Raw genomic sequence first — 25,758 nt, 5'->3', positions numbered from 1 at the left:
TATCCATGAGCGATGCTCTCTATGCTGGTAGGAAATGGCTTCGTGACATTTTTCCTTACTAACATCCAATAAATTAGAATTGGTACACACTGATCTGTGGGGACTAGGGAGTCCGTCACTTGATAATAACAAGTGGTATTGTTGGGCTAGTTAGGCGAGCCTAACTCCACAATAAATAGTATGATATTGTCAGTTTTAGGTCTTGCCCACGGAGTTTTGTTCTTTGGACATCCCCAAAAGGCCTCGTACTATTAGAATTGTTGTGAGTTGCGACTACTTATATTCAAACTTTCTGCTCCTTCACAACGGGCTCGACGCCTGTCGAATTCTGCCACCTGATGTGCAATCAAGCTCCCCCTTAAACCTATACCAGAAGTTCGTCTAGCTATCTAGCCCCCCTCCCTAGACCCAAACTGGAAGGCTCACTTGTCTTAACCTTAAACCTATTCTAGGTAGCCCATCTGCCTCTTCATATGCCTGTTCTAGAGCCCATAAGAGAAAAGAGAATGTGGTGCATCGTTCCAAACTCGCTCTAATACCACATGTTGGGCCAATGTTGGGCCAGCTAGGCAATCCTAACTCCAATAGTACGAGGTCTTTGGAGGTGTAAAAAAAATCGTGCAGGCTTAGCCCAAAGTGGACACTATGGCATTTATCGTGGAGTTATGGCTCGCTTAGCTGGCCCAACGGTACGTACAATAAAAAAAAATATAATTCATATATGACAAAAAATAGTTTAACAAAATATGTCAAATATATAAATTTAATATTTGTTATTAAATATGTTCAATTCTTAATATATAATTATTTAATTAATTATAACTATTCAAAATAAAAATTAATAAAATAAAATATGGATGTGATTAACGAAAAATCCACGTAATCATAAAATGAGTTCCAATAGTTCTTCTTACGAATTTGTGTTAAAGATTTTTATATTATTATCTTAAGGCCATATTACACGAGATTTTGTTCCTTGTATTATTGTATTATAAACAGGCAAAAGTCAAATCAATAAATATCGTATCAACTATTACTTTTTTTTTTTAACATATGACGTATCAACTATTACTTATTACTTATTATTATAATTATAATTATAATATTATAATTAGATAAAAAAAATGAATTTGAATCGTCAAATATCACATCAGTTATAACTAGATTGCCTCATTCAACTATCTATTATCACTGCCTTTCATATAATCCAATCATCTATTAACTCATCAATTATACTATATAAATTACGCATTTTCACTAATTTACTATATCCATTTACTTTATTTTGCATATTTATTTCACATCCATAATCAAACTTCTAAACAAGTAATCTTCGACTTTCCTTTTAAAAAGAACCATGGACATCAAAATTGCAATAATGCATAAAAGAGGCCCAACTCACGAATCCCAAATCCACGGCCATACATTCCGCCTAAACTACACTTTGGTTCGTAATTTAAAAAATCAAGCTGAGTTGTCATTTTCAAACCCAAAAATCGCGTCTCTTGCTCGTCGTATCTATAATCTATAATCTATATAAACCCTCCTCTCTGTTCACTCTCTCTTCGTCCCATCCCTTAGAATTGCTTCGATTCTCTCTATTCACACCTCTCCGCGCTATCTTTCTGGTAATCCCCGATATCATCTCTATCTAATCGTTAACGTGCTGAAATTGAATAAGCTTTCCTTTTTTCTTTTTTTTTTTTGTGTTTTGTTACTAGTGGATTTGTTGGGACCGGAGAATTTTATTCATTTATATAAAATGTTATTAGTTCATAGAATATTTATTTATACAATGTCGGGTTTTGTGGACATTTCGTGTTTAAAAATGGGTCAATGTTAAGTCAAAGGTAAAATAGCTTATCGAATTACTAGGGATAAAGGGATTAAGAATGCTATCTTCCGGTGATGACCAATTTTATCTCTATTTAATGATGTGCATTTTCTTTGTTAATGTGCTGAAATTTAATAGTGTTTGCTGTTTGTTTCTGTTATGTTACTAATCTTTATGATTGGGACCCGAGAATTTTTTTTCATTTATAGAAAATGTTATTAGTTTGCCGAATATTTATTTATATAGTTTCGGTGTTTTGCCAACATTTCGTGTTTAAAAATGGGTCAATTTTAAGTCAAAGCTAAAGTAGCTTAAAATTGAATTACTAGGGTAAGGGATTTAGAATATTATATTCGGATTTGTCTTAGTAAATTGTGTTGTAGTTTATAAATGGGTCAATTTGAGTTATAAAAAATAGCTTAAAATTGAATTATTAGGGGTAAAGGAATTTAGAATGTTATTTTTGGGTTTCTTCTCAGTGATTTATGCTGTGTTCAGGTTAATTAGCTGTTCGGATGGAATTCATGATCAGGAAGAAAATGAGGACTGGTAATGGAAGTGTACAAGGTGCAGACAGAATCAGTAGCTTGTCGGATGATTTGATACACAACATTTTGTCGAATGTTGATACAAGAACTGCGGTTCAGACAAGCGTTTTATCAAAGAGGTGGGAACTGGTTTGGAGAACTCTTCCTTTTCTTAAGTTTGATGGGTATGGAAAATATTTCAACAGGAAAGAAGCTCGATTTTCGAGGTTTGTTGACAAGGTTTTCACAAATCGGAACCATGAGTCTCAGATACTAAATTTGGAACTCAATGTGAAAAAGGCAATCGGTCCGGATTTAGTTGAAAATTATGTGCAGTATGCAATTTCCCACCGTGTTCATGACTTCCATGTTGATTTGTGTCATATTTATCCATTGTCGATTTTCAGTTCTACTTGGTTGAAGGAACTTAAATTGACCATGAGACCTGGATCTGAGGAAGTTTTTTGGACAGACTGTTGGAATTTGCCTGTTTTAACAAATCTTCATTTAATATGCGCTCATCATAGCCACGAATTGTCGATGTCACTTTTCACATGCTTGCCCGCGTTGGAAACCCTGTGTCTTGAGCAATGGTATTTGCCGAATTCTTTTCGTTTACCCACTTTAAGAGTTCTCTGCCTGGCAAGGTGCATTATGCCGGAAATCGTTTGGCATTTGCCAGCTTTGAGTAGTCTAGAGTTGGATGATGTAGTATTTTCTGCGAATATGAATGAGCTTTTCTCTGTTCTTGTCAGACTTCAGAATCTTGCTTTATCATTTCGTAAGAAAAATAAGCAACAATTCATTATATCTTGTCCCGAATTGTTGAACTTGGAACTCAGGACCAGCAGCATGACTAATACAAGTTCTCTTACCGGTAACATTGTGGTTATGGCACCAAATCTTCGTAGTTTCAGTTCTGTTGGTATCTTTCCTGTTATGTGCGGAGTTTCCAGGTTAGAGAATGTAAATATCAAACTAAGGGGTTGCTTTAAAGACAAAAGTAAGTTTCCGCTGGAGTACCTAGAACAGTACTATCACCAATTTATATTTATGTTTCCAGGATTGGGTAATGCCAAAATTCTCACTCTCGACTTAGACACCGTTGAGGTACATTCATGATTTATTTTTGCAAGTATATAATCATCATGTCTTTATTTATCTTTCGGACCAATGATTTTATTTAATATTTGGCAGTTGAGTTGGTTCTATTTGCTGATTGCTATGTTCTGATCAATTTTAATTGTTATTTCCTAGGCACTTAGTGCAGTCTCTGACTTTCTGGCACATTTTCCATCTCCATTTTATAACTTAAAGTATGTTAAGCTACCGAAAGGATATCAGCAATCAAGTCTATCTGGTACATTAAAAGGATACCTGCTTGGTGGTTCTCCAGAAGCCAGCATTGTAACAGCACTGACACAGGTAAGTAAAGGTTGCTGTACCACTTTATAAATCAGTAATTTTCTTGTTCTACCTTTGTAAGCACATAAGATTCATGTTACTTAACAGTAAGGCTATATAATATCTTTTTAATTTAATGTAGTTTATTGTTGTTCTGTTTTTTTCTATATATGTGCGTTATATTTCCAAAGAATCTGTTATATCCGAAAAGTTTAACTAATTGAAATCCCGAGCAATGTTTTAAGTTGACTAGTTTACCCTTATGGCAGTAGGAAACCTAAGTGCTATCTCGTTTAATAATTTGGCTATGACTAAATTTTAAAATGTGACTATGATTATGTAAGATTCTTTGTTGATCGGACCATTTATAATGTTAAGTGATAATACTCTGCCAAAGGCTATAGTAGCGAGGCATTAGTTCCTCAAATTGGGTAGAAACTTAGATGATATTAAGAGTTACGGGTGGTGGCTGTATTATGGCAGCAACCTTATTATTTACTCTAAAATCACCTTTATGTATACACATTTGCCCTGGTTCATTATGTCTTTTTAAGCAACATCACCTTTATGTATACACGTTTGCCGTGATTAGCATGTAGCAATATTGTACCTTTGACCGCTGATTATGATCTTCTCTTCATAAATAGTTTTGCAGTTGATTCATAACACATTATGTAGTAAGCCTCATATATGTCTTATATTGACCAAGTGGATTTCAGCATTCGTCATTTTCTGATTAAATATTTGTTATGCCCAGTGCACTGTAGTTTTTCTAAAAGATAGTCAACCTATTTTACGAGATCGGTTTCGCGAAACCTTTTATTTAGGCAGGTGTAATACAAATAGTTCCTCTGTCTGGAGTTTTGACATTTCCATATAGATTGTATGTAGCTATTTACATGAACATACCTTTTCCTATAACATCCTCTTATCTGCCTTTATAATAAATTCTAAGTCAGTTTATCAATATTTTCTCTTATATGGCGATGAGTAAAAGAAAAAGAAAAGAGTGAATATTCTGCTTTCTTCTTCAGAACCCTTGTAGAGTAGTAATGTTATTTGTGCAGGACTTCAGTTAATATAGTATTATGTACAAGAGCTGATTTGTTGCTAAATAAATTCTGGCCCAAATTTTATTGCAACTATCAAGCATGTGTGTTAAAATATAGCATAAGATCCATTTGGGGCTTTCCTCCAACACCTTACCATGTTGAGATCCAGTCCATCTAAAACCTTAAGGTGAGGAAGCTCCAAATGGATCTTATGCTATATTTTAACAATATGATATGATATAAAATGTGTGTATTCACCTGGGTTTGGTATATATTTCAGAACTATGAAGCATCTGATATGAATGTTTATCCACCTGGATTTGGTATTTATTTCAGTGTCACAATAATACCCAATCAGATTTGGTTTCGGTGCCAGCTCGGAATGCTTTGCTTCAAGAACCTGTTGCCAGAGCAGGCAATGATCAAGCAAGCTCTTCATGGGAAAGTGGTTTTCGGCTTTGGAGGGGTCATGAGGTTATGTCAGAGTTTGTAAGCCTACTTGAGCGGATTACAAAAGAGTACCCAGATACTCTGGAGCACATCATTTCAAAAGTCGATATTATTCAGACTATGATGTTGAATATGTTTTGCATAATAGTGACTTCGTATATGAACACGGCGGTAACTGATGTCAATGCGGACATGATCACGGAGTACAGGGCATTATTTTCTGACTTGCAGAGATGGGGATTTGACATAAGTTGGCTGATCAGACGTCTGAACTATGTGGAAGAACTCCGAAACTCAAAACCCTTAATTAATGAGCTTCGTGCAATTCTCTTTCGCGTTCATGATATGCAGACTCTTTGCCCTGAGAAGATGACAGAGATTCACAAGGCTTTTGGAACCATGGATGCTGGCCTTTCTCTTCACTTTATTGGCGACGATTTACTTCCTAGTTCTTAGTTATCTTATGGTCACCCAGGCAAGATGAATTTACAGACAGTATATGGTTTTATATACTATATATAGTTTAAGGGTGGTGCATTAGTTTGTCAGAAAATGTATCATTTGAATTTACATGTTTTAGTTTTCAAAATATGCCATAAAATACAGCTTATATAGCCTTACAATTTTAGTATTATTGTCGAGGTGAGCCAGAGTCAGTTACCTGGCCAAGAGAGAATAAACCCTTAATCATTTGGGCTATCTAATAGTGCTCAAACACGACACTCGTTTAAAGAATCAAGTTGTGTTAATTTTTGTGGATGGTTTTCACTTGAAGCTTGTGCTTCTTATTTGTTTTTAATCATTTGAATTGCAATGTTATATTTTTACTATTGGTTTTACTTTATAAAATTGATAACATATAAGCTAATACTCCTCGGTTTTTAAGTATTTGAGCTTTGAATTTTTTTAGCACACTTATTAATTAAGGTGCTTTGATCATATAACTATAAATATTATTTCGAATATTTCATTTTATGAATAAAAATATTGATGTAATATTTTTATTCAGAAAAATATAAAATTAAAACTAATATTTTGAACTAGATATTCAATGCAGTTAACATGCCAAAAAGTGGCTTAATGACCTTTTAGCTCTCGAAGTATGGTGGAAATTCTGATGCGGCCTCGAAGTTTAAAAACGTACCTTTCGACCCTCAAAGTATTTTGTCGTACCTTTTAGCTCTTACTAAAAATACCGGTATAAATCGGGGGATAAACTTGACAATTCATATTCGGGGTAAAGTTTGGCCTTATCTTTTAACCCTTAAAGTATACATCTCGTTGCTTTTAACCCCTAAAGAATACATTAAAATACATTAGATGTTCCTTTTAACCCTTAATCTTTAATGCCCCTTTTAACCCTCACATGTGAAATGTCAACTTTGTCCACCCCGTTATATACCGGTATACGCCATAAGGGTTAAAAGGTACGATAAATATACTTTGAGGGTCGAAAGGTACATTTTTAAACTTCGAGACTGCATGGGAACTTCCACCCAAACTTCAAGAGCTAAAAGATCATTAAGCCGCCAAAAAATTGATATAGAAGAACTAAGGGAGTAATTCTCGTTATGTTGTACTATCATCTGAATTTCCCATGTTATATTTTTGGTGTATATACTATGTAAATTTTCAGGGGTAGAAGGTTTCTAAGTTAACTTTAGATATATTTCTATTGTTACTGCCTACACCTAGGTTTTGTAAACTAATAAGTAAACTGAAGAATGTACGATTATGATTCAAAAAATTTTTAGAGACAAGCAAGGGATGCAGAATTTTATTATGCCATTGAGATTAGTGAAGATCAAGTTTTTCCTAGTGTTTTTTGGGCAGATGATAGACAAAAAAATCATACTTGTAGTTTCATGATGTAATTGTATTTGATTTTACATATAGAAGCCTTCTGCTCCATTTATTGTTGTAAACCACCATATGCAATCTGTCCTATTTGGGTGTGCTTTATTGATGGATGAAAAAGATGAAACTTTTATATGGTTATTTAGGCCGTGGTTAAATTGTATGTGGGGCCTATATCCGGAGCAATCATTAATGACCAAGATCCCACCTTTAGAATTAATGCTATTGCATAGGTATTCCCAAAAATCCGTCATTGGTATTGCATTTGGCACCTTACTCTTCATGAAATTAAGCATCTTCGATCTTTACGTTGTGCATACAACCTAGAACTTGATCAAGTATGTAAAAATTGCGCAAAACAAAGCAAGACAGTTGAAGATTCTACGCAATATTGGTGTACATTAATCGAAAAGTATAAATATTGTTATGAAGAACCATTAACCAGGAAACATAAGACTGAAAAGAAATCTTGGAAGTGGGTGAAAGTACGTATACCTATTTTAATGGATATGTCAATAGTTTATAGAGAGATATGATAAAGAACTCTATGATCGACGTGGAAAAGAGGAGAAAGAAGATTTAGTCTTTATGAAAACTCATCCTGATTTGACTAAGCTACTCAAGAAATGTATTTGAAGGTTGAAGAAGCCAAAGTTTACACAAGAAATGTATTTGAAGGTTTTATTAAATTAAAATTTAAACAAATCATTTTTTGTTGGCATAAGAAATTGCAGGAGGTAACTATCACTGTATATGAGGTTTACTTTGAACTTGATCAATGTGCCTACTATCACAATGTTGAGGTAAATCATATTGACATGTAATTCAAGTGTACTTGTTCCACGTTTGAGTTTCGTGGAATGCTCTCTGCAAGCACATATTGTATACCAAGCAGGAATTTTTTTTTGTTTGCTAGGTATTATACCAAGCAGGAAATTTCATTGAATCCAGCCCCAAATTAGTATCTTTTAACTAGATGGACACTTGGTGCAAGACATAGTGGCCTTGCCAGCTGCAATCAAGTTAATGGTATCAAGAGCTATCCCGATGAACCGTGTATTGCAACGAAATTTTGCAACGGAAACACAACCGTGTTAACTGCGGACGTAATAATAACGACTAGCGAGAGAAAACCAGGCAGTGATGCTAGCGACATTTTGCGAACATTTTACAGACTGTAGTTCACCAACAAAATCCAAGCCGTCGCTAATGTTGGCGTGAAAACTCCGGCATAGCTATCCTGACTAAATCGTAACGGAATTGGTAATGGACTATATATATAGCTATGGAACGTAGTCATTGCTAATTTTTGCGACAAAGAATTCCCGCTTATATATCCTGATGGAGCTACCAATGAAGTTCCATTGCAGTGGGGTAGTGACCGAGCTCTATTGGGACTTAGAAGTCAACATTTTTTTCTTCTGCTCCAAGACCATTGTAATTCTAGATCGGTCGTCTTTTAATCTGTTGCTGCTCCGTTGCCAAAGAGTTACATTTCATTGCTAAAGTGTTACTATTCTAGATCCATCGTCTCTTTTCCTTTGCTAAGCTGTTGTTGTAGACCGGTCATCTTTTTTCGGTTGGTAATCCAGTAGTACCTATACATTTTGCTAGGATGAGAGTATGCTTTTTCTAACCGACTCTTAGTAAAGTAGTTGGTGGTACATGTGACTGTTTATGAAATAAATTTATTATTAAAATTGTATATTTTATAATCAGTTGGGAATATTAAATTATGGGGTAATTTGTAGTATATTGAATATATTTGAGAAAACAAGATGCTAAATTGTATTTGGGAATTTCAATTTTTCAATTATATTAATCCAAATTTGTTAATCATCCATGAGAATTAATATCCACATTTTTGGAATATTATAAAAGCTTATAATAAAATAAGTCTTTTTTTTTCATTGATCCTTAATAACTAAAGTTTAATATAATTGTAAAAATAAACATCCCAAAATATGTATTCATATTTTATTAATGTGTTCCCTACTAGGGTCGCCCTCAAGAGGGAAGCTTAACATGTAAACACTTTCATGCGCACAAATCTCATATGTATATGTTGTATAAGCTATATTTGGTTAGTTTTGCTAATACAAGTGTATGTGCCAACTCGATCCGTCCGAAAACATATAATTTTAATTAAAGAGTGATTGACACTTTGCACCCCTTATGTTTAGGCGCTTTTTCGGTTTGTTCTCAAACAATTATTTTTGGCAGTATGCACCCTAAAGTTTAAAAAGCGCTTCGCTTTGCACCCCTTTGATCACTCTCCGTTTAATTGACCGTTAAAGTTAACAGATGCGGGGTTTACACTTTGCACCCCACACTTTGCACTTTGCACCCCACATCTGCTAAATTTTTTTCATGAGTATTTTTTCATGAGTATTTATAGTTTTATCAATTAATTTAGGCTTATTAAGTTCTTAGAATTAGTTTTCGGGCTCTTAGAATTAGTTTTGACAATTGACATTTTTGGCGTTTCTATTTAATTTGACATTCGTTTTCACTTCTGCAGGTTTTTCTTCTGCAGGGATGATTAATATTTGGTCCAGATATAAGATCGATCTTCATGGCTATATTCCTTATAGCCACTCCTGTAGCCATCTTTTGTGGCTTCATTGACAGAAAACTAATGGATAAATATTCTGATAGTTTTGGACTGTGGGTTATTGTTGTTGCTGTTTTATTCACGATATATGTAAGTCCCGCTTTTTATTCTCCAGTCCCATCGCATCTCATACATTTTTACTTTTATTGTAAATATGTATCATGTACTTGCACCGGCATGCTTGTGTATTTACATAGTTTACATGAAGTAGGAAATGCCCGGCTTCTTATCAGATTGTGATTATAGGTCTATTCAGGTTGGTTTCAGTCAGTTATGCTAGTTGAGGATAATGGGAGGAATGAACTCCTTTGAATATGCCTAGCTCAATAACCATTAGATCTTCATTATAGAGAAACAAGAATGCAGAAACAATATTGACTTGTTAGATCGAAGTGATATTATAGGTTACTGTGATAATATATGAACTGAGACGCTAGTTTCTTGGCACATTATGAAATTTGTGACAGCAAAACTGGAGTTAAACTGATTCTCATTTCTAATAGCAGATACAAAATAATGTACTCATGAAAAAAAATTAACAGATGTGGGGTGCAAAGTGCAAACTGTGGGGTGCAAAGTGTAAACCCAGCATCTGTTAACTTTAACGGTCAAGTAAACGGAGAGTGGTCAAAGAGGTACAAAGCGAAGTGCTTTTCAAACTTTAGGGTGCATACTGCCAAAAAAAATTGTTTGAGACCAAATCGAAAAAGCGCCTAAACATAAGCGGTGCAAAGTGTCAATCACTCTTAATTAAATGTTACTTGGGCAATATGAGTTGGGGAAACATAAATGATGTCACAGACTTCATTAAAAAGTTATAAAATAAATCACATTATTTTGGATATGATGGTGGCATGTTTGTCTCTGTCACAAACTTTCATAAAAAAAATTATGAAATGAAGTATAAGAAAGTTATTTCAAATTTCTTTTATTAAGACAATTTTCAATTATTTTATTTTCATATATATATATTTTTGAATGTGGTGCTTCGGAATGGACCCTGGTTGGTTAATATATAGCTAGTCTAGTTTGCATGTAAGAAGATAATGACATTGGGTACATTCTCTTAATCATGTTAGTGCATTTACTAATTTGTTCTTTGTATAAATTTTGTTAGGTTAACATTGTAATGGATGACTCAATGACTACTCTTCCAATGGGTTAACATATGTTTTCGGGGTTAACATATGTTTTCGTCATTAGTTTAATATGGAGCTCAAGTGCCTCAACAAATATACTAATACGTAATATTAACTTAAGGTAGAGATAGACTATCATGTGTTATATCGCTACAATTGAGACTTTCAATTTTGTCATCCAAACTAAGTTACTTGTAATGGTTAAAAAATTTATTGACAGCATTGTGTTTGGTTGAATTACTTGCAAGAGACTTTGTGTTGGTTTAATTTATTACTTTTATTTTGATTGTCAATTTATTTCTAGTAAATTAGAGTAACACAAGTAATAATTTGTTGTTATTTACTAACAAAGATGTAGGTTTTATTTTGTTAAATTTGTGTTGGTAATTATCCACCGAATTTCATAGATATTTAGTAGCAATAAACTGGTCATAATTACGACAGAAGTAAAAGAATCTAACGTTAAACTGTTGCAGCCCCGTCACAAAAGTTGCGGCCGGAGAAGATCATTGCAATTTATTTTATACGATGATTTTAGCAACAAAATAGTCGGTCACAATGTTTGTTGCTACTGTCAATTGCGGACAGAATTTGTGGATTGCCACCAATATTTATTGTTATTGTTAATGAACAAATTATAAGACGAGGTTATATGTCATAAAGACATTTTTGATCCCATTTATAAAACAATAATGGAGCTGTGGAAAATTGCCTCGGAATTTGACAGTGCAGCCAAGATGATCAACTAAACAGTAAGAGTGCTGAATTTAAAAAAGGTGTTGAGCTAGGAAAAGAAGGCCCACATGTCATATTGCCATCTGAGATTACCATTCGCGTTCCTAATGAATGAAAAACAAAAGAAAAACCTCTAGTTTCTAGCAGAATTTCTACTGGAATGCAGGTTGCACGGTGGAGGTGCACAAAAGCAATCTAGAAATTGTAAAATGAAGGGTCACTATGCTAGAAGCCTAGAACGTGTAAAAATTCTGCAGCTTAGTTGATGTTCAGTCCTTGCTTATCCATAAATTGGGTTTTGAAGATTTCAGTATTTTTTGTTTGTAGAGAACTATTACAAACTGTCCATTATAGTGTAACACCTACATTTTGTTTAGGTGGAAGAGTTGTATGGGTGGAGTTTTTTGTGGCCTCATCATTATTAATGAGATTGTAGGTAATAGAAAACCATCAACGGCCTAAAAATTAGTTGTTATTGTGTGCCCATTGGCACCCGTTACCAGTTATGCATCTTTCATTTAATATCAGCTACATTGGAGGCTTTGTTTTCGTAGTATAATAATTTTCAATAATTATTTTTTTGTTTGTTTTTGTGTTATAATTTTCTTGATAAAAAGTAGGACATCCATTTTTGAATATTTGTTTTTTTTAGGACATACTTTAAGGGTGTTGGCTCCAGTGATAATTTCAAGCAATAACACCTATATCACATCCGAAAAATATGGCCCCAAATATCACATCCGGAAAATATGATCCCAAATATCACTTTATAACGTTACATCGGTTGGCGTTTATAATTTTCTTTTGTAAAAAACATAAAAGCTACGTGGCGTAACATATGCTTGAAAGCTACATCGTGTAGCGTTTTATTCTTATAAATCTAAAATTATATGATGTATTTTTTTAGTGTGGTATATAAGAGCATATTTTGAGAATGTGATATTAAGGGTATTTAAATTTCAATTTTTGGCATTGAGGGGCTTTTCTCCATTTTAAGGAGTTTTGACTACATAGCTAGAATGTCTTTTTCAAATATTTTTTTGTTAATAAAAAGAATATTTTAAAAATAATATTCGGTGCTTCACTACAATCCTTGGGCACACAGAATGTCTTGAGACTCTCGTAAAGTATAGTTCAATAAAGTATTTTTAATTTTAATAAAAGTTTAAATTTCAAACCTTTTTTCAGGATTTCCTTTAAAAATACATTTATATTATGAATATATTTTATAGGAGTCTTAAAATGGGTGTCGAAAATTAACGTAAAGAAGCTGTCGAAAATTAACGTAAAGAAGCTGATGGGACAGAGCAGTATTAAAATAGATGTAAAAATAGATGTAAAAATACGTAAAACCCCTTCACAGACATGAAATTGCAGTTATATATGCCATCAATTGTTATGGGAGCCCCCAACTTTGTGCTCCATGACACAACGAACGATCAGCATATAGAAACCACATGATCGAATGCCGGGATAGGATAGTTCAATTCATCAACTGCAGTTTAATTCAGCTACAGCCTACAGCTATGTACATGGGATCTTGGGTCGTGGAGCTTTATTGGGAAGAAGATAAAGAAGTTGAAGGGATCAAATCTTTCTAGGCTTGTGTTTTCCGGGGGTCAGTGACTGGGGATCTTTGACGATCGAGAGAATGTTAGGTATTTAACATTATCCCCTCTTTTCATTGGTAATATGAGTATTACATGTTGTAATTTGTGTGTTGCTGAATTTTGGTGTTTTGTTAACCCTTTGGACGTTGAAAGGTTAAAATTAATCTTGTACAGTTGGCAACATTTCATGTATATTTTCTATTCGGTTTTTCTATGGTGTGCTCATGGGCACACACTAATAGTCAAAATTTATAAACTTGGATGGTTTTGATTGGCTTACACTCTTTAATAATAGTGGTGGACGCTTTGCATTTACAGCAACCACACTGATAGAATATATATTTATATATATTTTAGATGATAATTATTCTCATATTAGTTATATTTTGCATTTAATTGGACATATATTAATTATATATTTAATATCTTATTGTAGGGAGTAAGGAATTCTAAATTGGAGAGGATTTGGAGCAAATTAGAAGAAAATTCGCAACTATTGAGCTACCCGCATTAGGAATATTGTTTGGGCCATATCTTGAGTTCTAGAAGTCGGATTTGGGCGATTCAACAGCCCACGCGAAGATAATTTAATTTTCTATCATTCTAGATGGGTCCAGATATCAAAAGACTGCTGAAACAGCCCAGGACGAGGGGAGAAAGTCAACTGCGAATTTTGACCTTTTGGAAACCCATTCAGTTTCGGAATTGCCTTGTGTATTCCTATTAGAATAAAAACACTTTTGTATTAGGTATAATTGGGAGAGTACTACATACATGCTATTGAGGAGAGCCACGGAGAAGAAGAGAAAGGATCGACACTTTGTATCGTATTCTATTCTTATGATTCTTACGTGTTTTACTATGATTATGATTGGCTAAACCTCTATTGTTGGAGGGCTGTTTTGAAGCCCTAAACTTTATGACAATGATTTTTGATTTTCTGAGATATGTTCTTGATTGTGCTTATATATACGTCAATGCTTATAGATAATCTTGAATTAACTGTGGTATGTGGACATCCAATTCAGTTGTGTAATTGATATATCTGTAAAGTCAATTAATCTTTCTATGTGGTCCATGGGATTAATTGTATCAGTGTGTAATCTGTTTTAGCCTTTCTATGTGGTCCATGGGGTTATGCGGATAGCAGAGCTTGTTTCTATGTGGGCCATGGCAAGTTCTCTATAAGTGTCTTTCTAGACATATCATAAGAGTTTGAGAGTATGTCATGGGTTTAGTGGTGGATCTTCATGCTTTCCAACATGCTTCTTTAATTGTTAAAAACACACTTGCTTTAGTTTAATAATTAGTTTAATTAATATATAAAACAAAATCCAATTTTTATCTCTTTGCAAAATTTAAGTTAAGTGAGCCCTTGATTCCTGACGTAGAACGATACTCTTACTTTCACTGCATTATATACGACATAAAAGGGTTTAAATTGATTCACATCACACACCAATTAAAATCATCCAAATTTATGGATTTTAGTGCTTAGCATGTGCCCATGGGCACACACTAGACAAACCCTTTTCTATTTTATCATAAGTTCTTGCCCTATCGTATATGCTTCTCTGGTGACTTTCAAGTGTTTGACGGAAGTTGCATCAGAGTTATTCAAGGGAGTTTATTGTTTGTATTGATTTATACTAAACTATGCCGCAACGTCATTCTACCCAAGTTTGTGAGGCTTCATCCAGGAAATTTGCCTAAAAAATGTACACTAAAGCCAACTAATACACAAAGCTCATGGCCTGTGAGAACGAAACTGATTGACAACCATTTGTATTTCAAAAAAGGATGGAAAGCATTTGCTAAAACATCACTCTTTACAATATGGCGACATGCTTGTTTTTCGGTATGCTCAAGTTTCAGAGTTTCATGTGGATATGTTTGATAAAACTTGCTGTTTAAGAGAACCTGTTGCTATCAGCCCTGCTCTCATACTACCTAGTCAGTTCATTTGTTTAAATACTAAAATTATATGAAAATATATATGCATGTAAACCAACATAAATATCGTATATCATAGCATGTTTGAATTTAAGCTGGACAAGAATGTTGGAATTCAAACCCGACTCAAAGCCATGCTGGAGAGACAAAAATTCTCAAATACTGGACACTTGGATTATGTGAAACAGAAAATGGAAAATGGTTTGAAAAATAAGGAGGCAGCTAAAGTAAATGCAGCAGAATAGATTCCAGGTCTTCTGGGATATAAATGGAAGCAACAATCTGGTCAAATAAAACCGCTAGTAAGATTAAATCAGCAGCTGTGTTTGGGGAAGTTAAACTATATATTATATATGCAGATAAGAGATGAAGGAGGATAATATTAATGGTAGTCAAAGCATCTGGAGTTTATGCAAACAGTACAAACGAAGGGGGTTCTTAAATGGTTTCCAGGATATAAGGTGGCTGTGCAGAAAAACTAGAAGTAGCAAGGCTGGCTGATTTGAAGTCTTATATGGTAGGCTGATAATTAATATATATTATGTAAGGGGTGATGTAAACTAGTGTACTTGCAACCTATAAAAGTGCTAGCTGCTGTGCATATGAATAGAACACACTGAGGAGAGAAACTACAACAACAGTTGTAGAGTGAGATAGAAGAGAGTAGAGAAAAAGCAAAGAGCTGTAGCTCTGGTGAGGAATGAAAGGCTGAAGCCTAGTGTGTGTAGCAAAACTATAAGTATTGTAGCTGCGTGTTACATTAATATACAAGTTGTGTGTTTGTATCTTAATATTATCAAAAAGTTTTTTTGGTTTTTAAAGCCCATACACGTTTCCAACAAGTGGCATCAGAGCCGAGGTTTCGTTTGAGAAAAGGAATGGTAAGTTTCCTGGAAGCCCAAGTTCCAATGTTGACGGACACAAATTATGGAGACTGGAGTATCCAAATGAAGGAATTACTCGGTTTCTATGATATTTGGGATATTGTCGAAAGCGGGTATAATGAGCTCACATCAGCTGCTGAAGGAGCCCTGTCAGAAGCCGAGAAGACGGCGTTAAAAGGGTGCAGGAGCAAAAACAACAAGGCATGTTTCATGATTTATCAAGGTGTCGATGAATCCACCTTTGATAATATTGCAGATGTAAAAAAGGCAAAAGACGCTTGGGAGATTCTGCAGAAATCATTCCAAGGAATCGACAAAGAAGAAGAGGTGTAGCCTCAAGTATTGCATGGTGAGTTCGAAAATATGAAAATGGAAAATTCTGAAAATATTGGCGAAAATATTACGCGTTTGAAAACGGTGAAAAATGAAATAAAAGAAAATGGTGAAAGTCTTGACGATGTTCGAGTCACGGAAAAGCTCCTTCGCTCAATGACATTAAAAATTGATTATGTTGTAAATTATTTAGAGGAGTCGAAAGATCGGTCCATAATTTCTATTGAAGAGCTTGTATGTTTGTTCCAAGCCCACGAGTTGCAGATGAATCGTTATGATGAAGAAATGAGTAGTTTGGAGAATATGTTGCAATGGAAAGTGTTTGATAATTGGAGTCCTAGTAGAGGCATTAATAATATTTCAGGAGAAGCGCCAAGGAATATGCTGAGCCCGGATAATATCTATAAAGCAACAAGACCGATGCAGACAACCATCGATGATTTAGCGTTTTGTTTCAACGCAAGCAACGTCATCAACAAAATTCGGGAATCTGTGCATCACAAAATTGCAGAACGAGTTAACTACATGTCCAAAGAAATTTTAGATGATATATTCATTAAGTAGTTGAAGTGGGGCATCTTTCACAAAGCGAGAGAAAAAGCTCGGTATGCAAAGTCGGGTTTGAGGGGGAGTGTTGGAATTCAAACCCGACTCAAAGCCATGCAGGAGAGACAAAAATTCTCAAATACTGGACACTTGGATTATGTGAAACAGAAAATGGAAAATGGGTTGAAAAATAAGGAGGCAGCTAAAGAAAATGCAGCAGAATAGATTCCAGGTGTTCTGGGATATAAATGGAAGCAACAATCTGGTCAAATAAAACAGCTAGTAAGATTAAATCAGCAGCTGTGTTTGGGGAAGTTAAACTATATATTATATATGCAGATAAGAGATGAAGGAGGATAATATTAATGGTAGTCAAAGCATCTGGAGTTTATGCAAACAGTACAAACGAAGGGGGTTCTTAAATGGTTTCCAGGATATAAGGTGGCTGTGCAGAAAAACTAGAAGTAGCAGGGCTGGCTGATTTGAAGTCTTATATGGTAGGCTGATAATTAATATATATTATGTAAGGGGTGATGTAAACTAGTGTACTTGCAACCTATAAAAGTGCTAGCTGCTGTGCATAGAACACACTGAGGAGAAAAACTACAACAGCAGTTGTAGAGTGAGATAGAAGAGAGTAGAGAAAAAGCAAAGAGCTGTAGCTCTGGTGAGGAATGAAAGGCTGAAGCCTAGTGTGTGTAGCAAAATTATAAGTATTGTAGCTGCGTGTTACATTAATATACAAGTTATGTGTTTGTATCTTAATATTATCGAAAAGTTTTTTTGGTTTTTAAAGCCCATACACGTTTCCAACAAAGAAAATAGAGATGACACTTATAAAATTTTTTGTTTAAAAGAACCTGTTACTACCAGCACTGCTCTCATACTGCCTGGTTACTTCATTGATTTAAATACTAAAATATAATGAGAATATTAATGAACACAAGCACATAGCTATTGTATATTATATCATGTTTGTTTTGAAGCAGGACAAGAAAATAGGAATGACCGTGAAACAGCAGCGGACGAGTTAATCTTGACCTCAGAATTTCCTTCATTTAAAAGGACCATGCAAACAACTAATGTAGTAATGTGAGAAGCAACGGATATCTGCAGGTAAGTTCATGAAATCAATTGTATCGAATATATTTGTACGGTACATAGTTCTACAATCCACTAATCCTATCACAGAGGTTTACACGTGTATAATCTGATTTATAAGAGCAAGGCCAACCGTGATGTAAGAAAAGTGTGGCTATCTTTATAATTTAGAACAAAAAAGTGGTTTTCTCAAATAGGACACCCCCTCCAATGGTTTGTTCTGTATTTAGCTAATAATGTTATTTTTGTAGTTATATAGAAACACAATATTTCCCTCCAGAATCCATCTCTCTCTGTTTTTCACTTTTTTGATGATGTGGTGATTTAATTAAGCAGTCTATGTCTTCCTCTATATATTGAACAAAGTATAGCATTGCTCAATTTAGAGCAATATACACATAACGATGGGAGTTGGTTTTTTGGTTTTTGTTCTATAATATGGTTAGAACAAGTTTTGCAACAAGATCGGCCTTGCCTAATGCCTAAAATATTAGGATTAATGCGTATACAGCTTTAATGCAATGATGCCAATGTAATTACTAATTCTTATTCTGGATATATAATGTGTGTATATATGTATGTTAATGTGTTAGTATTCTTTATTGCAGCAAATCCCATTGGAGTTTGCACGAATATAAATGAAAAAAATTCACAAACTACACTACGAAGCTTGTGTTCTTAAAAGAAGTTTGGGTTGTTGGATTATTGAGAGGTGACAAACGAGTTTTTAGAAAAGGTTGGTCCAACTTTGTGAAGGAGAACTCTTTAGAGCTTGATGATGTTTGTGTCTTTCGGCTGATCAACGCCAAGGATAACACTTCTGAAGTTACAATATTCAGAAAATCAGTTAAGTATTCCAAATTTTGTAGGTGCTAGGTTTAAACCCAAGAACATTAGTTTCTCTAGGAATATGCACTAATTTATAGTCTTAGCAAGTCATGCTGATGTACAGGAAACGCTGGCCAGCGTACTTTGAGGTACACATCTTCAAGAAATTCTGTGAAGTCTACGCCTTATCGTATTGGGCCCCTTTCAAAAGATAGACGGCCAAAGAGGAAACCTAATCCTACTGGGTATATTAGGAGAAAAAACTATGTACCGGCTTGATCGCAATAAATAGGGGTACACGTAGGCACATCGTAGGCATGAGTAATTCTTCGGAACAAGAGGCGGGTGAATGGACGCCTAGTGTTCTTCGCGATCTTGAACCCTATGCCTACGATCTCAGCCACACCTAAATACATCACCACCACTCTCCGGTGCGAGTTTGAGGAAGCGGCCAGTGTTACAGATCTTGATTCCGGTTAGAACCTCCAATTTTGTTGATTACCAAATTCCTCCGTTAACAGGTACTATATTATTAAATGGTTCCATATCTTCCATTTCTTTGATACTCCCTCCGTCCCGGTAGATTGTATACATTTGGTTTGGACACGGAGACCAAGAAAAAGTGTAAAAAGTGTTTAAAGTGAGATGAAAAGTGAGTAAAGTGGTGGGACCCATTTATATTTAATGATAGATTTGAGATAGTGGAGGAAAATAGTGGGTGTAATAGTGTTTATATTATTATAGAATGTAGATAGTGGAAGAAAAAAGTGGGTGTAATAGTGTTTTATATTATTAAAAGTTACTATATTTGGAATGTATAGAAATGATGGGACGTCTCAAAAAGGAAACTGTATAGAATTGATTGGGACGGAGGGAGTATCTTTATTTCAATACAGATATGACAGTTATTTAATACTTGTATACGTTTGGTATCTTTTTTTTAATTGAACTATGCAAAAACACTTTAGAAACCCAAGTTATTTTCATTACCTATTATTTCAGATTGTGAAAATGAATTTTTTCGTCACCATTTTTTAAGCCACTAATGTTAGCTTCGGATTTGATTATTAACATTATGTTATTTTTTTCTTCAAAAGAAAACATTATGTTATTTTTTGTAATATTATTAAAATATGTTGATAGTCTATAATATTATGGTGATCTGATATATGTCTATATCTTCATATAGTAGTACTCCATATGCGCCTCAGGTTGTTTACCTTATAGGACATTCCTAAAGGATTTAGTTTCATAAATCATTTTAATTTTTTTTCTAAATAAAATTTAACGTTAGAATTTTAATAGCAGAAATAAAATCTCAAAATTAAGTTATAAAACTATATTTTATAATAAGTAAGAATTATAAAATACGTACCAAGTAATGAAAAAGAAATATAAAGAAATGAGGACGGCGGAGGGAGTAAAAGATACGTACCAAGTAATGAAAAAGAAATATAAAGAAATGAGAACGACGGAGGGAGTAAAAATAGCACACATTAGTGAGTAAAATCGGTAATATTTATAATCAGAATTTTAGATATTCATTAAATCATCGATCATAAATCAATCAATGATGATTTAATGAATTTTTAGATTACCGTATTTTTGGATTCCATGGGATCTTTTGGTGTATTTTAAGTTTTTTGAAATCCCACCAAAATCCATGAGATTTTGAAGCTTGTGCTGAAATCTTAAAGAATCCATATTCAGCAACATTTTATCAAGAATCCGCACAAAATCAAAATCACATGGAATCTATTAAAACTCATAAAGAAAAAATAATTTATTAAAATTCTAATCGAATATATTGACTCATATATGTGTTCTTTTTTCACTACCACAAACATATTGGCTCATATTTTTCAAAATTCGACTATAATAATATTCTAATGACTTTTTATACATGTTTGATGAAATTGCACAATAACCTATTTTTTTGTGAACTATATGAATTACAAGTGAAGAAAAATAATTATCTTTATGTATATATGAAGAATAAAAGGTCAAAGATGATAAATACAAGCAACAAAAAATGAATTACTACTAATTTAGGGACCATTCGCAGCTAATTATTATTTATATTATTGATATGTGGTGGACGAAATAATGCTGATTTCATATTTATTCTATATATTCAATACAAAGAGAAACAATAGAGTCTTTAAGATAATCTCAGAATTAATTTTGAGCTCCAAGCTGTACGCACTTTCCTATGCATTCCTTTGCGATACATTGCTCCAAGGTATTTACATCTGCAACAAATGGCCATTCAGAACTTAGTAAATGTTTCCTTGTATATGTATTGATATATCACATATAACTTAATTAGCAAAGTATTACCTGAGTGAATATATTTGGAACATGTAGATTGAATACAGGAAGAGGTGCATCTTTTGACTACATCTGGAACTGATTTAGGAGGGTCACAAACCAATAGACATCCAGCATAACATGCTTCATACCCGTCTCCAGCATAGGCACATATCTTCTGACAATATGCATCACATGGAGTATCTTTAATACCATAACCACTATTGTTTTGTGTCTGAGTAGTTTCACCATGAAATATTATCAACTCAATCACCATCATGACCAAAATCTTCATCATTGTTGATTTCTGTTTACTCTCCTAGATACTTGTAATTTTATTTTAATGTAACATATGAGACACTCTTGTACTCATTTTATAGATTGCTTTTATATCTGCACGCCTAGGAGATTTTATTTCTAGATTAGGATTTGGTAAAAATCCATCTATATTATCTCTAATGGTTATCAAGAAGTTCATAACAATTAATATTCACATTTGACTAGAGCATAAAAATTTGTTTATTTATCTAAGAATCCATAACAATTAATATTCATATTAGACTTTTTATAGAATAGTCAATTATGAGTAATATTAGGATTTTGTAAATCTTGGCACAATATTATCTAATCTTGGCACAATATTATTTTTATTTTTTAACTCTATGTTTTGTCAGCTTATATATATGTATATAATATATATATTAACTACTTTTGGAGGATTTCTGATACAAAATAGAGAATCATGTGCAGTGGGGCCTGTGGTGGTAATCAGCTGCCGAAAGAACACGGTGGTTCATCCGAGGAGAATATAGTCTCTAACTGTACGTTTTATAGTTTTAAACTAAATCATTCACTTAAACAAAAACAGTTTTATTTGACCGTGTTTGGTCAAATTTAATTAAATTTGACTGGAATAGATGGTCAATCATAACTTAGCGAATTTTAGCTTTATCCAGTCAAATTAGCTAAAGTTTACCAATTACTTTCGACCGATTAAAGTTGACCATTTTTTGTCACTTTTGACTATTGTTTTTAAAGTTAAATTTTAATGAAAATTCAAATCTCCCACCTTTTTTAAAAATTAATTTGACCAGAACGGTCAAATTTATTTTTTTGACTGCTTGTGTTGAGTTATACTTATAAATTTGACCACTTATTTTAGTTAGTCAATTTTATAATTTAGACTAATAATTGTAGCCAAATTTATAAATCTGATTGATGTTGGGTAATCAAATTTATAAGTTTGACGGTTTCCACTCACATATGATAAGTTTAATGGGACCGAAAGGAGCCAAATTTATAATATATATTACCCAAAAAATGTCAAGACCTTGCTCTATATGCTACTATCCCACCTCTAACCAAATCAAAATAACCCAATCCATTCACAATAACTCAATCAAACTATACTATACTTTGCAATTTCATGTAAACATACATTAGATAAACATTATATAAAAACTTGATTATACACCATTCATGCTTAGTAAAACTTTTATACTGCAAAATTAATTACTGCAACAGTTAGAAATTCATTCACCAAGGTTAGGCTAACAACTTACAACATTATATGCAAATTTCTACTTGGGCATTTTAGTCTTAAAAATCAAAGTGAGTTTCAAAAGTTAGCCTCAAAAGATGAGTTAGTCCCTCATAAACCTTATATCTATTAGAAAGGATATTCCTCTCCTTCTTCGTCGCATCATGGTTTCTTGAGATGTGGTGATCCATTGGAGCTGTTTTAATACTAGTACCGTGCAATTGAATAAACTATATTATCTTCATGAATCACTACAAGAAAAACCGGGTATTTTTGACCGATTATTTTTGACCGGCTTATTTTAGACCGCTAGCAGTCAAATTTAAGGTCAACTTCATATGATATGAAGTCAAGGTTAAAATTGACCGACTATTTTTGACCGCTTTCATATTTGACCAAAACCGGTCAAATTTAGCACGGGTCAAATTTATCCGGTCAAATTTAGTATGCGGGTCCCCAAAAAAATCAGAGGGAAAATTCCCTCAAAAAAAAATTAGGGCTGACGTCATTAATTTTGACCGCCTTCGGTCAAAAATGAAGTTGGTCAAATTTAACTTTGGGCGGCAAAATTTCCCGCTTGAAGTGGTGGAAATTTTTTGAATAATAATTGACTAGTTTCGGTCAAATTTATAAATTTGACCGCTGGCGGTCAAATTTATCCTTCCCAGATCTAATTACTTTCATTACATGTTAAAATTTAATTAGTTTAAATTTTAAATATTTGTAAATTTTTAAATATGAATAAAAATATATTTATTTTAGGCGTGTGAAATAATTTAAAAAATTTAGAATTTAATTTGCATGACTTTGTAAGAAATATTCAATAAGAAGTACTACTCCTTAAAATGCGATTCATTCCTAATTAATATAATAATTTTTTGAAATAATTTAATCAACGATCCAACCGTACGGATAATAACATATGTTGATTTTATTCATGTGAAAAAATAATTAAAAGATTTGAAATTTGACTTGCATGACCTTAGAAGAAAAATCTAGTAAGAAGTCATACTCCTTAAAATGAGATTGATTCCGGATTAACAAAATAAATTATTAAAATGATTTTTTGAACGATCCAACCGTACAGATATTGAGATATATTGATTTCAGTCATGTGAAAAATAATTAAAAGATTTGAAATTTGAATTGGATGACTTTATAAGAAAAATCCAGTATGAAGTAATACCCCTTAGAATGAGATTTATTCCTGATTAATAAAAGAAAATTTATATGATTCTTTCAACGATCCAACCATAGAGATGTTAAGATACATTTATTTTTGTCATGTAAAAAAATAATTAAAATATTTGAAATTTAACTTGCATGACTTTATAAGAAAATCTTGTAAGAAGTGCTACTTCTTGAAATAAGATTCATTCCCGTTTAACAAAATTAATTATTAAAATGATTTTTTCAACGATCCAACCGTACGAATGTTCAGATATATTAATTATAGTCATGTGAAACAATAATTAAAAGATTTGAAATTTGAATTGCATGACTTTATAAGAAAAATCCAGTAAGAAGTACTATTCCTTATAATGAGATTCGTTCCTGATTAACGAAATAAATTATTAAAATTACTTTTTCAATGATCCAACTATACGGATGTTATGATATATTAATTTTAGTCATGTGAAAAACAATTTAAAAGATTTGAATTTGACTTGCATGACTTTGTAAGGAAAATATATTAAGAGAAGTAGTAATCCTAATATAACATTCATTCCCGATTAACAAAATAAATTATTAAAATTATTTTTTGAACGATCCAACCGTACGGATGTTCAAATATATTGATTTTAATCACGTGAAAAAATAATTAAAAAATTTGAAATTTGACTTGCATGACTTTATAAGAAAAATATATTAAGAGAAGTACTACTCCTTAAAATGAGATTCATTTCTGATTAACAAAATAATTTTTTTAAATGATATTTTCAACAGTCCAAACATATAGATGTTAAGATAATACTATTTGAATTTAGCACCTTTTTTTTAGTAATTTAATTAAATGATTATATATTTATTTTGCTTTTTTTGAAATTAATCTAATAAATTTTTTTGACCGAAATCGGTCAAATTTACATTTTCGACCAGCGATGGTCAAATTTGCATTCAAATAATTCGAATTATTTTGTGAGGGAAATTTGCCGCCCAAAGTTAAATTTGACCGCCAGCGGTCAAATTTATTGCCATGTCAGCAATCCGCGTGAAACACATCTAATGGTCCTTATTTAACATACCAACACAACAATCCAACGGTCTAAAATCATCACAACATATCCTTATCCTATATATACATACAAACACACATTATAACCTAAATACACTCTCCATTCTCCAAATCTCTCTCTCTCCCCCCCCCCCCTCCCCATCTTCATCTCCATGACTCCATCTCCCCCTCCCCATCTCCATGACTCCATGACTCCATCTTCCCCTCTTCCCCTCTTTTACATACGCATTCATAACCATATATATTTATACATACACAATCTCTATCTACAATAACATGATTTGTACGAGAATATCACCAAGAAAATTAACTCGTGGAATGGTAATTTGGGAGGAATTCAGGCAACTCAAGCAACTCCGGCGTCCGAGAAAAAACTCCGTCGACCAAAAATCTCAAGTCACCATTTCCGTCCAAATTGATAAGGAACAAAGTGGAACTACAAAATCCAATTAGGAACTTATATTAAATTTGTAACATTTCTTTTGTAAATAGAAAAATTCTTAATGTACATGAATTTCATTACGATTTTTTTTGTTAATAAGGTATATAATTTTGAGAATTATGTGATATATATGTTGATTAGTAAGATAATATTATGTGAATTTACTAAATAAAGTATTAAAATTCGCACACAAGAATATACCACAAAGTAGCAAAATACATTCTGTCCAGGTTTAAATTTGACTAGATATGGTCAAATTTAATAAATTGTAGGCGGCAAATTGAAAAAAAATTCAAATTTCAAATTTTCAAGCGGGAAATTGAAAAAAATTCAAAATTTAAAATTTTCAAAATTTCGGTCAAA

The 25,758-nt window shown here is 33.1% G+C and overlaps 1 protein-coding gene and 1 long non-coding RNA gene across 2 annotated transcripts; one reads left to right on the top strand and one right to left on the bottom strand.

The window, feature by feature from the left end:
• The first annotated feature begins 1,395 nt into the window (after positions 1-1,395).
• Positions 1,396-6,064, top strand: LOC135147173 (F-box/FBD/LRR-repeat protein At3g26920-like). The gene is made up of 4 exons (XM_064080025.1): positions 1,396-1,628; positions 2,333-3,471; positions 3,619-3,786; positions 5,154-6,064. The coding sequence occupies exons 2-4, from the start codon at positions 2,350-2,352 to the stop codon at positions 5,721-5,723; spliced, it is 1,860 nt and encodes a 619-aa protein (XP_063936095.1). The 5' UTR covers positions 1,396-1,628; positions 2,333-2,349; the 3' UTR covers positions 5,724-6,064.
• A 14,762-nt stretch (positions 6,065-20,826) lies between these two features.
• On the bottom strand, positions 20,827-21,516 carry LOC108200518 (uncharacterized). The gene is made up of 2 exons (XR_010289294.1): positions 21,208-21,516; positions 20,827-21,119 (listed from the first exon to the last, which is right to left on the bottom strand). It is a non-coding gene; the product is annotated as an uncharacterized LOC108200518 (long non-coding RNA).
• Between the last annotated feature and the right edge of the window lie 4,242 nt (positions 21,517-25,758).

Source organism: Daucus carota, chromosome 1, assembly GCF_001625215.2.
Source record: "Daucus carota subsp. sativus chromosome 1, DH1 v3.0, whole genome shotgun sequence".
In the NCBI taxonomy this organism is placed as follows: domain Eukaryota; kingdom Viridiplantae; phylum Streptophyta; class Magnoliopsida; order Apiales; family Apiaceae; genus Daucus; species Daucus carota.
Note: the sequence above shows the minus strand (reverse complement) of the source record. Positions and strands in the feature narration are given on the sequence as shown.